This window comes from Scyliorhinus canicula, chromosome 4 (assembly GCF_902713615.1).
Source record: "Scyliorhinus canicula chromosome 4, sScyCan1.1, whole genome shotgun sequence".
NCBI lineage: Eukaryota > Metazoa > Chordata > Chondrichthyes > Carcharhiniformes > Scyliorhinidae > Scyliorhinus > Scyliorhinus canicula.
In genome coordinates, this window is record NC_052149.1 from 116,970,790 (window position 1) to 116,985,870 (window position 15,081).

Genomic DNA, 15,081 nt, shown 5'->3' on the forward strand with positions numbered 1-15,081 from the left:
GGTAAGAGTGTGAAAAAAGACAGATGCAAAAAGAGATTGTTGCAGAAAGAAAAGGAGAGGCTGGGAAAGAGTGGGGCAAAAAGAAACAGGTAAATGTAGAAGGAAGCAGAGAGAATGAAAAAGGCAAAGAGACGGAGTAAGGTAAAAAAGAAACAGTGAGTCACAATAAAGGCAAAGAGAGACAAAAGGTGATTGAGGCAGAATGAAAGATATAAAGAGATGGCGGCGAAAGGCAAAAGAAATAAAGCAAACAAAGAGAGAGACCAGAACTCGTGACAGACAGAGCGAGTCAGAGCTCTGGAGAAAGAAATACAAAGGACATGAGGTTCTATGAAGAGAGAGAGAGCAGTGACAGAGAAGAGGGCAAGAGAGAGTGAGCAAAAGAGGCAGAATGGGAGAGGTGGAGATTACCAGAGAAATAGATAGGAATTGAGATGGAGCACATGCAACCTTGAAGATACGCAGAGACAAAGCTCTGCCAATTAGCTACTTCCTCTGATTCTGGCAATGTCCCAGTCTCACAGGTGCACAAAGACATAGAAAGTCAGGAGCAGCACGGTAGCATTGTGGATAGCACAATCGCTTCACAGCTCCAGGGTCCCAGGTTTGATTCCGGCTTGGGTCACTGTCTGTGCGGAGTCTGCACATCCTCCCCGTGTGTGTGTGGGTTTCCTCCGGGTGCTCCGGTTTCCTCCCACAGTCCAAAGATGTGCAGGTTAGGTGGATTAGCCATGATAAATTGCCCTTAGAGTCCAAAATTGCCCTTAGTGTTGAGTGGGGTTACTGGGTTATGGGGATAGGGTGGAGTTGTTGACCTTGGGTAGGGTGCTCTTTCCAAGAGCCGGTGCAGACTCGATGGGCTGAATGGCCTCCTTCTGCACTGTAAATTCTATGATTCTATGAAAGTCAAAGAAAATAATCAGCACCCCTGAAATACGAGATACCAACAGCTTTTACCGGAATACGCCATGGAAGCGCAGGATATCTCTTCAATTCACCTATAAAGCAATGATTTCTCAATTTAATTGTTTCCCATCTAGTAACATATTCAACAATTACTAATACCCATCTTTAGTGTTTTCACACATTAAAGAGCTAGATACTTCAGTGTCAGTTATTTGAGATGACTGCATGTCCACCTGACACAAACGCTTTAACCCATGCACTATGAAACTAGTAGCCCAAGTAAACAATGGCAAAACTACATAGAAGCTGATTTCATATGCACAGGTTAGAGAGTGCAGATACAGAGAGGGAACAGGATCCATGAGTTGACAAGCCCAAGCTACCAACAGATGGATCTAATTTGACACCAGTGATAAAGGTTTTAATTTGCTGAATGATAAATTCTGACAATAGCAGTGGAGAGTGTGGCTTCAAACCCTTCCATTTCCATTTCCCCAACTCATTCTGGAGTAGCGCCCAACTATTGCACCCTCATCGCTGCTGGGAGGTTATATGCTGACTACTGTAAACACATTTGGCTAGAGTACCTAAAGCACCATAATTTTTTCAGTCTGGGCTAGATTTCAACCAAATCCCAGAAAATTAATTTCATGAGTCACAGGCTCAGCATTTCTTCCTCGTATTGAGTATCTGCAGCATTTGGTAGCCCATTGCCTCACTGATCTACTGAAGACATGTATTAAGAGCACAGCTTTTAATACTGAGAAACTGTGATGCATGTTTATTGGAGACAAATCCACTCAGCAAGTCTAGATGAGCCGCATAACGAAACAATGCTTTAAACCAGAATAACATAGATTAGGCAATGGCTGTGCACAGAGATTCTGCCCTGGGAGAAAGTCTGTCTGTGCACATCCAACAAGGCAATTTGTGATGTTATGATCCCACAAAGACTAATAACATTTGTAAAATATTAGAATTTCCAATAGCCGAAAGGATTTCACATTCCAAGACTTCAACACCATTCTAAAAGGACGATTGATGAAACACGATGGGCACGATCTAACGGCTGCTTCGCACCGGGCACAAATCCGAGCCAGCCAATTAGATCGCGGAAGAGGTCAAAATTGGGAACCGTGCCAGCTGCCAATCAGTTTCCGATCTAACCGGCCTTCTCCTGTTGGCGAGATCTGGATCCTGCCGCGACATAACGAGAAACCAGCGGGTGTCAGATATTTATAGTGAGTTGATGGAGAGGGTGGGTGCTCGGGTGGAAGAGATTAAGCACTATTGGGAGGCGGAGTTGGGTGGGGAGGTGCGTGCGGAATGTGGAAAGAGGCTCTGCGGAAGGTGAACGCATCCTCGTCATGTGCAAGGTTAAGCCTCATCCAGTTTAATGTTGTGCTCAGGGCACACATGACAGTGGCGAGTATCCCCTGAGGGTGCAGCGGTGTGCGGGGGCGGGCGGGGGGGGGGGGGGGGGCACAAATCATGGCCACATGTCATGGGCGTGTCCAAAGTTCTGGCAGGGGTTCCCGGATGTCATGTCTGATGTTCTGGGTGTGGCCCCGTGTCCAGAGGTGGTAATATTTAGTGTGTTGGAAGATCCAGGAATTCAGGTGGGGAGAGAGGCCGATGTATTGGGCCTTACCTCCCTGATAGCCTAGAAAGGGATCTTCTTGTGTTGTGGAAATTGGAGCCGCCAAAGGCGAGGTATGGGTGAGCGACCTGGAGAATTCCTGCCGGTTGGAAGTCAAGTTCACTTTGTCGGGCGAGGGGTTCACCCTGAGGTGGAAACCGTTCATTGCTTTCATTAAGGTGAACTGAGGAATCAGCGGGGGGTGGGGGGGGGGGGGTGTGGTGGTTAAGGAGTCTGGATAAGGGGGAAAAATTAGGAAGGTGGTGTGAGGTGGGGTGTTGGTATCATGGGAGGTTGGGGGTTTGTGGTTTATGTGCATGTTGATGTTTTGATGTTCTGATATTTTCATGTATACATGTGAAAAACCTTGAATAAAAATATTTTTTTTAAAAAATGTGTTGTGCAGTATGTTGCGATTGAAGTATTGAATGTACGTGGATGTTTGCACATTTTTGCCTTTATTGCTTTCTTTCTGTTGATGTCTGTAACTGTTTACAAAGCCAAAAACTACCTCAATAAAATTGTTTATTAAAAAAATAAAAATGTGAAGCTAGCAAATCAGGAAAAAAAAAATCAGAGATATACTTGACACTGTCCTTTAAGTAGACTATAAATTCTCCAGTCAGTCCAGAATATTTCTTCGTTCATCGGGGTTTATTTCTGTTCTTTTCCTTTCCCAGCCTAATAACTTCTAACCCCCATAACATTCTTCATAGTGAGAGTATTACTGGTGATCCTCCCTCTCATGCAAGCTATCCAGGCTTGCTGTCAGATGCCAGTACAGGTCATATGACCCTTTCCATTCCCCCTGAAATAAAGAAGTCCAAATACATAATCACAGTGTAATCACAGTAACTTCACAGATTTTCACAGTAACTTCATTGCAGTGTTAACGTAAGCCTGCTTGTGACACAAATAAAGATTATTATCTTATTTATGAACCTCATTATTGTAACAGTAAGCTCTGCTTGTACACAGGCCCATCACCAGACGAAAAGTAATTACAAGTGGATCCAAAAAGGAATATGTCGCTAATTGAGAAAAGTCTCATCACGCACCACTTGAAGAACAGAACATTGTCTGTATCTGAGTCAATGTTTCTCCATTGATGAGCAATAAGAAAAAAATTGTTCATTGTGTTTGGCCAATCTACCAGTCTTCCATTGCTTCAAAATAATCCATTTGTAGAGCATTTTTCAATGCCAGGATATTCTCCGTCCTACATTGGTTCTCAGATTAGCAATACTTCCAATTGTAAATTCTCATCTTTTTTTTTAAAAATCCCACCATGGCCTAGTCCCTGTATCTTCAGCTTCTTGGAGCTTAAGTTCTGGAATACCATCCTTAAACCTTGTAAACACTACCCACCCTTCCTTCTCTATTACCTCCTTAAAAGTCTGACATCTCAGGACAGCACGGTGCCAATTGTTGTTTCATAACAAACCTGTGAAGCACCTTAAGCCATTTTGCTACATTATGGATGCTATATAAATGGAACCATGGTATAAACATGTTTATAGTAAAAAGGGCCAAAAATTGCTTTATAAGGACTAGTTTAATCTTCCACATTTTATTAAGATGACATATTTTATTACAGGGACAGTATCATTAGCACAGTTGAGGAGAATGTGCCCATAATGGCAAACCCGCAGCATTCGACCCGGTGAAAGCCTAGAATGTCAGGGAGGCTGCGGGTATAATTAACCTTTCCAACAACCAAATTCAAGGGCTTTCAGAGGCTTCTCAGGGGTCTGCGTTCTGTTGAACTTGGTGGATGACATTTCTTGGCAGCTGCTCCACAGATGCCCATTTAACATAAGGGCTGGTTAAGGCTGACATCTCTGCCTGGAGTTTGATAACAAAATGTTCCAAATATGTGGTACCTGAACACGTGACATCCGCAAATGCTATTGCATCTCTCTCCCAATCTCGTCAAACAGTAGTCTCGTGTGAAGGTGACATTCTGAACTGGGTGCTATCACGTTTTATAAACCACTACCTGAATTCAGGTTCAGTGAAGGAGAATCCATTCGACAGCACCTTTTAAATCTGCAACCTCTAGAAGGACAAGGGGAGCAGATACTGGGAAACACCACCACCTTCAAGTTCTTCTCCAAACCAAACACCACCCTTGCTTGAAAGTATATTGTTGTTCTTTCACTGTTGATGGGCCCAAAACCTGAAAATCCCCCCTAACAGCACTGTGGGTATACCACACTACATGGACTGCAACGGTTCAAGAAGACAGCTTCCCAAGACCAACTGGGGAAGGCAATAAATGCTGGCCGTGCCAACGATTCCTACATTATATGGCTGAATAAATAAACCCATAGAATGATCAAAATTACAGCAGAGGGGAGGCCAATCAACCCGAAAAAGTCCTCTTTAGCAGAAAGTGGAAGGAAGTCTCACTGGTTGTGAAAGCGTTAGGCTGCATTGGCAGGGTGGTCACAGTCATTTGACAAGGCATCAAAATCTGACGTGCATTCCAGTCTCTCTCTCTCTCTTCCCCATTTCTCTCTCCACCTGTCACCCTCTTTCCCAACCCCCAGTTGCTTCTTCTCCTCCCTTCATCCTCTCTTCCCACAACTGTCATTCCTATTCCCATTCTCCAGTCTTCCTCTCTCTCTCCAGCCTTGACTTCCTGCTATATAAGATGTAACATCACTAAGCCAAAGACACAGAGAGAGAAAATGGAGTGGGGCAGGGTTGCATATTTTGGTCGGTAATTGGAGGTAGTGGAGGCATTCATGGGTGCTCAAAATTTTAAATCATTATCATGTCCTGAGCTGCAAGTAGCAGTGCTCAGGAGATTTTATGCCATGTTCCAGGTGTGGATGTGTCAGGGGCTCTGCATGGACAATAGGTAACCTGTATCTAGTACCACCACCTTGTCGGTTGAAATAACTCACACGTTATAAATATTGCAATGTGTGTAAATAGAGGATGAGTTCGTATTTGGAACCTAGGTGGCCTGGAAGAGGACCCATTGATGGTCTCTTTCTGTCCAAAACATTAATCAATAAAATAAGCAAAATTCTGTGGATGCTGGAATCTGAAACAAGAGAGGATGCTGTAAAATCACAGCAGAGTTAACATTTCGGGTCCTTTGGCTCTTCATCAGAACTGATGAGAGGGAGAATGTATTCAAGCTGAGAGATTGCAACAAAAAGTAGCAACTTTAAAAACAAAAGACAAAAAATATTTATCAATTTTGCTTCCAAGTTCCATCCCTCCCTCTTTGTCTCCATATCTGGTGGGAGACTGATCCCAAATTCATTATAGTCCTACCAACTTCTGCAACTACAGCTCCTCAAACCCCACTGCCTGTAAGGACTCCATCCCATTCTCCCAGTTCCTCCACCTCCATTGCATCTATTCTGATGATGTCAACATCAAAAATGATGCCTCCGATATGTCTGTTTAATTCCTTAACTGATGCTTTCCCCCACTTGTGGTCGACTCTAATGGGTTCAAACCAGCTCCCGCACCTCTGCTCTCACACCTTCCCCTCCCTTTCAGAACCATGAAAGGGTCCATTTTGTTCTCAATTCTCCCCCACTAACCTCCACATTCAAAGGATCAATCTCTGCCATCTCCAGCACCATATTATCACTAAGCATACCTCCCCCATCAGCATTCTACAGAGTCCATTCCCTCCACTACATCCTGGTCCACTCCTCCATCATTCCCAACCCTTCATCCCTTTCCCACAGAACCTTAACATGGAATCACAGAAGGTGTAAGACTTGCCCCTTTACCTCCTCCCTCATCTGTCCAAGGGCCCAAATACTCCTTTCAGGTTAAGCAGCATTTCACTTGCACTTCAATTTGGTTTATTGTGTTCGCTGCTCCCAATGCGGTTATCTCTACATTGGAGAGAGTAAATGCAGACTGGGTGACCGCTTTGTGGGACACCTTCGCTCATCCACAAGTATGACCCTAACCTTCCTGTTGCTTGCCATTTTAACTCAGCGCCTTGCTCTCATGCCCATATGTCTGTCCTTGGCCTTCTGCAATGCTCAAGTGAACCATGGCGTAAGGTGGAGGAGCAGCATCTCATCTTCCAGGTGGGCACGTTGCAGCCCTCGGGACTCAATGTTGAGTTCAGCAGCTTTAGAATGTGACCTTTCTCCTCAATCTTAATCCCCCTTTTAAAACATCTTATACATGTACTGCTTCAATGCAATCTCCCCGCTTCACATCAGCCCATCTGTCTTTTGATCTTAAAGTTGCTACTTTTAGTGCAATCTCTCACAGCTCAAACACATTCTCCGTCCTTCAGTTCTGACGAAGAGCTGAAGGACTCAAAGTGTTAACTCTTCTTTCTCTCCTTACAGGTGCTGCCAGATTTGCTGAGTTTTCCCAGCATCCTCTCTTAACGATACTAATCAACCAACTTGGCGATGCAACAAATGAAACCAGTTGGGATTTAGTCTGGATTCCCTCTACCCTAAAGAGCTAATGGAGTGTTGTATCCCTAAGCAGCATGCAGGATTGTGCTTATTTGTGGAAAGCGTCAGTGCAGAAAGCACATCAGAGAGGTTGTGGATTTGGATTTCTTTATTGTCACGTGTACCGATGTACAGTGAAAAATATTGTTCTGCGAACAGTTCAGACAGATCATTCTATACATGAGAAACATATGTAGGCCGAATATAAATACACAATGTTATTGTGTCCTGATCAGAGTTTAACTGGAACCGGCAGGTCTGCCTTGTGGGATGTACTGGATTGAATTTTAAAACAATCTTTCCAAACCTGTGAGGGAGACTGCCCCCACTAAACATCTGCAGTTCCAGTGGGTACCAGACAGGGCACCATTCCTGGGACCTTCTTAGTTTGTGTGACCCAAGAGATGGAGACTCCAGCAGGACAGCTTACCAGTGTCACATTCCCTTCGAACAGCTACAAAATGGGAGTCACTCAAAAAGTCACTGTTATTTATTGCTGTACAAAATATTTCTAATAATATAGCTACAGTACATCAATAGTCTGTTATTGTAAAATAATTCTAAAGAGTCACTGTACAATTACCATTTGGGAGCACGTGTTAATGTCTAGTTGTCATATATTAAAGCTACATCGTACTATCGGAAATACATTCCCAAATTCAGTTCCACCGGAGTATTAACTTCGCCTTCCAAAGCAGACCTTAGTGGTAGCTTCAACTGAAAGAGGTTTTCCTGCTGCCGAAAACTGCCACATCTTCCTCTGTTTTCACCAGTAAAATTTGTGATCATAATGCTGTCACTGTGGCCAAAGCTGTTCCCTCTTCAGTGGCGTCTTGTAGACAGAGCCTGCGAGGCTCCTCAGCATTAGGTCCAAGGTGATTTGGTCAATCTTCTAACCATGTGGGAGTCGTACTGAAGCACATTTCCAATCCATAAGCAACCCTGTTAAAGTCCCATCTGCTATTTCCCGTTCCCTGGATGGTAACCAAGAATTGAGTGTGTCCGCTGGGCCAGGAGTTGGAGCATCTGGGTGTGGCACCATTACCTGGTGGGAATACAGCTGAGGCTGTATTCATCGAGTCCTGGAGCTCAGGCACACCACTCCAGGAAGCTGCAGGGAGGAAGGGAACAGGGAGGAATCAGAGTGATGGTATCTCATTCCTCCTGATGACTGGCTCCAGGGCAGTGAAGAGGAAGATTTCAAACTGGTAGTTTGTTGGCATTCTGGTCTATAAGAAATGCAAGGTCCACAGGTGACAGGAGGAGTTAACCTAGAGCTGGGGGAAGAGGAACGGTTGGGGCAGGAAGGGATTGAAGAAAAATTGGTGCTGTACTAAATTTCTGCCTCCAGGTGGCTCGAGGAAAGCTTGTAAACAATATGGAGTACAGTACTTGTTGTAACGGTTGTAGGGACCAGGCATTCAAATTAGTACTGGGCCAATTTTTACTTGTAATAATCACAAGTCTCTTAACTGTATCATAAGGTTATGTTTCTTCCATTGGTCCAAATGCTGTTAATATTATTTCACTGCCAATGATGCCTCTATAACCATGACTGCTGAGACCATTAGAAATTTGCAAATAACTGTTGTCCTGATGCCTTCCCCACAAACCCACTATAATACTCAAAGATCTAGGTACCCACCTCAGTTAACTATTTCACCTTGTCTTACTAAGACATGGATCGTTGTTGGGATTGGGGCCATGCACTTTCCTTATGGGATGGGTCAGCTGTAGCAGACCAGGAACACTGACCATTTTGGAAGGTGGAGGTAGTGAAGGGATGGGGGTTGCGGGAGAGACTCTGGATTTAAGCTAACGCTCCTGATCACTGGAGAAGACACCCAAAGGGCCCATATCTCAAACCCTGGACCTGGAATCCAGGTAGTGTTCAGGAGCTGGTGGAGTTTAGGGTTGGAGTGGGGAGGGGTGTGGGATAACAAACCCACCCTTAGAACGTGATGGAGGAGAGAGAGAGAAAGAGAGGCAGAGTGGTATTCTAGTCATGAAACAAGCACAGTTGTGGTTTGAGAGTGTATTTTTTTAAGTTTTGCAGTATTGCTTGTTCATTCTGACTGCAATTGGTTATTAACTTCATCCCCTTCCCCCACCCCCTGAAAAAGGGACTGTGTATTTTCTATTATTTCCCCCACAGGAACGTAGTCCCGAGGGTCGTCAGTGGCACTATGCCCTGTTCTTGCAGGATCTACAGCAGGCCTTCCTGTAGTACCAATGTGTGCACAGCTTCACCTTCAGCACCAGTGCGCAGTTCGCCGTAACTTTGTCCTGACAATTGTCATCTGCAAGACAAAGAGGGTTGCAAGGTTAACATAGGAAAGCAGACACCAATTATAACAGACTGCAAAAGCTAGTGGTAAACTGGAGGATTGGAAGAACTTTAAGGTTCAGCAAAAGGCTACTAAAAATAAAGTCAAAAGAGCTAAGGTGAACTACGAAAGAAAACTAACAGAAAAAGAAGCACTGATGCCAAAAGCTTCTATAAGTATATAAAGAGGGAGAGAATAGCTAAAGTAAATGTTGGCCCTTTAGAGGGCGATACTGGTGAGGTAATATTGGGGAACACAAGACGGCGGAGGCACTGAACTAATATTTTACCTCTGTCTTCACAGTAGAAGATAATTTAAAAATTCCCAAAAGCACAGTTAATGCAGAGGAACATGGTGCAATAAACATCACTAGGGAGACAGTATTTAATAAACTGATGGGAAAGGATTAAATGAAATGAAAATCGCTTATTGTCATGAGTAGGCTTCAAATGAAGTTACTGTGAAAAGCCCCTAGTCGCCACATTCCGGCGCCTGTTCGGGGAGGCTGTTACGGGAATTGAACCGTGCTGCTGGCTTTCTTTAGTCTGCTTTCAAAGCCAGCGATTAGCCCTGTGAGCTAAACAGCCCCTAAAGGCAGATAAGTCTCAGGAACCTAAAGGCCTGCACCTTTGGGTACTAAGGGAGGTAGCAGCAGAGGTAGTGGATGCATTGGTTATGGTATTTCAGAATTCCTTGGATTCTGGAAGGGTCCCGGTGGATTGGAAACACGCTAATGTGATGCCCATATTCAAAAAGGGACAGAGGAAATAAAGTAGGAAACGAGAGACCAGTTAGGTTGACCTCTGTGGTGGGGAAGTTGCTGGAATCAATCACTAAGGAGGAGATGACTGAATATTTGGAAAGATAAAGCTCAATCCACCCTTGTCAGCATGGTTTTATGGAGGGTAAGTCATGCTTCACAAACTTGAGTTCTTTGAGGATGTAACCAGCAGAGTGGGAAACCTGAGGATGAGGTATATCTAGACTTTCAGAAGTGCTGCATAAAAGACTGATCCAGAAGGTAAGATCGCAGGGAATTAGGCGTAGAGTGCTAGATTGGACTGAGGATTAGCTGACTGACAGAAAGCAGAGGGATGGGATAAATGAGTTCTTTTCTGGCTGGTGAACTATCGGGGTACCGCAAGGCTCAGTCTTCACTTGGACCTTAACTGTTTACAATCTATATAAATGATCTGCAGGCAGGGACAGAGTGTAACATAGCAACATTTGCAGGTGATACAATATAGGTCAGAAAGCAGGCAGTGAGGACGAGATAAACATTTTACAGATGGGCTTCGATGGGCTAGGAAATTGTGTCAAAATTTGGCAGATGGAGTGAAATGTAGATAAGTGTGAAGTTATTCATTTTGGCCGAAAAAATACAAAGGCAAGTTATTATCTAAATGGAAATCAGATTAAAAATTTGTCTGGGCAAACGATCTGGGTGTCTTTGTTCATGAATCGCAGAAAGTCGGAATGCAGGTGCAGCAGGTAATAACAAAGGCAAATGGAATGTTTATTGCAAAAGGACTGAAGTATAAAAGAAGAGAAGCATTTTTGCAATTGTATAGGGTGTTGGTGAGACCACATCTGGAGTATGGGGCGGGATTCACTGCAATCGGTGAATTGGCCCAACACCAGCGGCAAGAACAGCGCGAACCACTCCGGCGTCATGCCAACCGGAAGTTGTGGAATTCTCCGCACTTCCGGGGGGCTAGGCCGGCGGTGGAGGGGTTGGCGCCGTGCCAGCCGGCGCCGAAGGGACTGCGCGAGTTAGCGCATGCGCAGAACCGCCGGCGTGGTTTAGCGCAAGCGCAGACCGGCCTGCGTATTCTGGCACATGCGCAGGGGGAGTGTCTTCTCTGCGCCGGCCACGGCGGAGCCCTACGGGGGCCGGCACGGAAGGAAGGCGTGCACTCACGGCACAGACCCGCCCACAGATAGGTGGGCCCCAATCGCGGGCCAGGCCACCGTGGGGGCCCCCCATGGGGCCGGATCCCCCCTCCTCCCCCTCTCCCCGAGGGCCGCACCAGCCGGCCTACCAGCCAGGTCCTGCCGTGTGGGACCATGTCCAATCCACGCTGGTGGGACTGGCCAGAAACCGACGACCGCTCAGCCCATCAGGGCCCGGAGAATTGCCGGGGTGGGGGGTGGGCTGCCAACGGCCCCCGACCGGCGTGACGTGATCCCCGCCCGAAAACCGGCGGCGGAGAATACGGCAGCCGGCGTCGGAGCGGTGGGGTGGAATTCACGCCGCCCCCAGGGATTCTCCAACCTGCCCATTATGTCCCATTTTGGTCATCTTATTTGAGGAACGATTTAGTGGCATTGGAGGCAGTTCAGAGGAGGTTCACCAGATTGATTCTGGGGATGAAAGGGTTGACATATGAGGAGAGATTAAACAGTGTGGGCTTATACTCGCTGAAGTTTAGAAGGATAAGAGGGGATCTGACTGAGGTGTATAAAATACTAAGAGGGATTGATAAAGTAAACGTCGACCAAATGTTCCGCCCTGTGGGGCAGTCTAGAACAAGAGGTCATGGATATAGATTGAGAAGCAGTAGACTTAGAAGTAAAATGAGGAGGAACTACTTCTCGCAAAGGGCGGTGAAATTGTGGAACTCGCTGCCCCATGTTTCAGTGGAATCAGAGTCACACAGGGGCTGGTTTAGCACAGTGGACTAAACAGCTGGCCTGTAATGCAGAACAACACCAGCAGCGCAGGTTCAATCCCTGGATCGTTGTTGGGATTGGGGCCATGATTCCCGGCTCATCCAACGAACAGGAGCCGGAACGTGGCGACTACGGGCTTTTCACAGTAACTTCATTGAAACCTACTTTTGACAATAATTATTATTATTGAATGTTTTAAAGAAGGATATAGATTTTTTCTGATAAAAATGGGTTAAAGGGATTTTGCTCTGGCAGGGGATTGGATTGAGGATTTACTCTAGCGAGGGATTGGATTGAGGATTTTTTCAAAAATATTTTTTAATTCTCCTCCTTTTTCACATTTTCTCCCAAATTTACACCCAACAATAAACAATAACGAATGTAATATCAATCCCCATATCAATAACAACGATCCCTTCCTCCCAGCAAACCCCAAACATTAGCCCGCATGTTAACATAAACAAATGATAAAAAGAAATCGGGAATCACCCAGAGTCACCATTAACACATAAAGACCCCCTCCCCCAAACCTTCCCAGCCCCCAATCCCCCAATGTTCGATGTGATCCAATTCCCGAAAGTGCATAATGAATAATGCCCATGATTGTAGAACCCCTCCATCCATCCCCTCGGTTCAAATTTGACCTTTTCAAGCATAAAGAATTCCAGCAGGTCCCCCCGCCACGCCAGGGCAAAGGGTGGAGAGATTGATCTCCACCCTAACAGGATCCGCCTTCGGGTGATCAATGAGATGAAGGCTACAACATCTGCCTCCGTGCCTGTTTGCAACCCCAGCTGGTCCGACACCCCGAATATGGCCTCCCGAGGGCCCGGGTCCAGTTTCACATGCACCACTTTAGAGATTACCTTAAACTCCTCGTTCCAGTAATTCTCTAGCTTTGGACAGGACCAAAACATATGAATGTGGTTTGCGGGGGCCCCTCTCCCCCACAACGTTCACACACATCTTCTATCCCCTCAAAGAGGCGGCTCATCCTCGCCCTTGTAAGGTGCGCTCTATACACCACCTTCAGCTGTCTCAGCCCCAACCTCGCACACTAGGTGGAGACGTTCACCCTCCGGAGCACCTCACACCAGAACCCCTCCTCCATACCCTCTCCCATTTTGAATGATCCCTTCTAGCAGCGTCTTCTCCGCCTCCAAAATAGCCCAATAAACGGCCGACGCTATCCCCTTCTCCAGTCCCCCTGTCATCAGCACCTCCCCCAGCAATGTGGAAGCCAGCTCTACTGGGAAGCTCTGTATCTCCTTTCTGGCAAAGTCTCGAACCTACATGTATCTAAATATTTTCCCCTGCTCCAGTCCAGCCATACTTCACTTCAAGCTCCTTCAATCCCGCAAAACGACCCCGAAGAAACAAATCTTTTACTGTCCTAATTCCTGTCACCTCCCATCTCCGAAAATTTCCAACCCACTTCCCTGGCTGAAGTCTATGGTTCCCCCCTTGACACTGCCCCCAACCCGAAGTGCTGTCGAAACTACCTTCAAATTCTCAACAAACCTGTTACTACCAGACTCCCTGAGTTGGATTGGGAATTTACATGAGGTCAGGGAGGATAGGATTAGGGATTTACTCTGTGACAGATTGGGGATTTACTCAAGTTGGGGGCGGCAGTGGGGGGAGAGTGAATTGGAGATCTACTCTGGGGGGTTTGGATTGGGGATTTACTCTGGGGGGGGGGTTGGATTGGGGATTTTCTCTGGGGGGGTAGGATTGGATTGGGGATTTACTCTGGGGGGGGGGTTGGATTGGGGATTTACTCGGGGGGGGGGGTTGGATTGGGGATTTACTCTGGGGGGGTTGGATTGGGGATTTACTCTGGGGGGGGTTGGATTGGGGATTTACTCGGGGGGGGGGGATTGGATTGGGGATTTACTCTGGGGGCGGTTGGATTGGGGATATACTCTGGGGGGGGTTGGATTGGGGATTTACTTGGGGGGGGGTTGGATTGGGGATTTACTCTGGGGGGGGGATTGGGGATTTACTCTGGGAGGGATTGAATTGGGGATTTACTCTGGGGGGTGGGATTGGGGATGTACACTGTGGGAGGGTTTGGGGATTTACTCTGGGAGGGGATTGGATTAGGGATTTACTCTGGGAGAGGGATTGGGGATTTACTCTGGGAGGGTTTGGGGATTTACTCTGGGAGGGGGATTGGGGATTTACTCTGGGAGATTGGGGATTTACTCTGGGAGGGGATTGGATTGGGGATTTCCTCTGGGAGGGGGTTTGGGGATTTACTCTGGGAGGGGGATTGGGGATTTACTCTGGGGGGGGGATTGGGGATTTACTGTGGGAGGGTGATTGGGTATTTACACTGGGAGGGGGATTGGGGATTTACTCTGGGAGGGGGATTGGGGATTTACTCTGGGAGGGGGATTGGGGATTTACTCTGGGAGGGGGATTGGGGATTTACTCTGGGAGGGGGATTGGGGATTTACTCTGGGAGGGGGATTGGGGATTTACTCTGGGAGATTGGGGATTTACTTGGGGGAAGGGGGTGGGGATTTTTAGGGAGCTAATCTTGGGTGGCATTGCATTAGGGATTTAATCTTGGTGGTGACTGGATTGGGAATTTATTTGTGGGCGATTGGATTGGGAGTTACTATTGGGTGGGCACTGGATTGGGATTTAATCCTGGAGCAGTTGAGGTGGAAGGAGATTGGGGGTTTAATCATGGGGGTGATTGGCATGGTGATTTAATCCCTGGGGGTTGAATTGAGGATTTAATCGTGTGGGGGATTGGACTCCAGAGTTAATCATTGGCGGTTATTAGATTTGGGATTTAATCTGGGGGTGATTGAATTGGAGAATTAATCTGGTGTTGATTGAAATGGGGAGTTAATCCTCGTGGGGAAGGATTCGATTGATTTAGTCTGGGGGTGATTGAATTGGGGAGTTAATGTTCGGGGGTATTAGATTGGGGATTTTTTTGGTGGTGATTGGATTGTGAATTTATCCTCGGCGGGTATTAGATTGGGGATTTAATCCTGGGGAGGTGGGTTTGGATGGGGTTTTATGCCTGTTGGAGGAGGGTGATGGGGAATTGTTAATGCATGTC

The 15,081-nt window shown here is 46.4% G+C and overlaps 1 protein-coding gene across 1 annotated transcript in view; it reads right to left on the reverse strand.

Moving 5' to 3' along the window:
• Positions 1-7,474: 7,474 nt before the first annotated feature.
• si:ch211-267e7.3 (ADAMTS-like protein 2) overlaps positions 7,475-15,081 on the reverse strand; it is a 190,088-nt gene continuing 182,481 nt past the window's right edge. Inside the window, exon 18 of the mRNA XM_038795019.1 lies at positions 7,475-9,299. Coding sequence (XP_038650947.1) covers positions 9,184-9,299 — 116 coding nt within the window. The 3' untranslated portion in view covers positions 7,475-9,183. The remainder of the gene's footprint in view (positions 9,300-15,081) is intronic.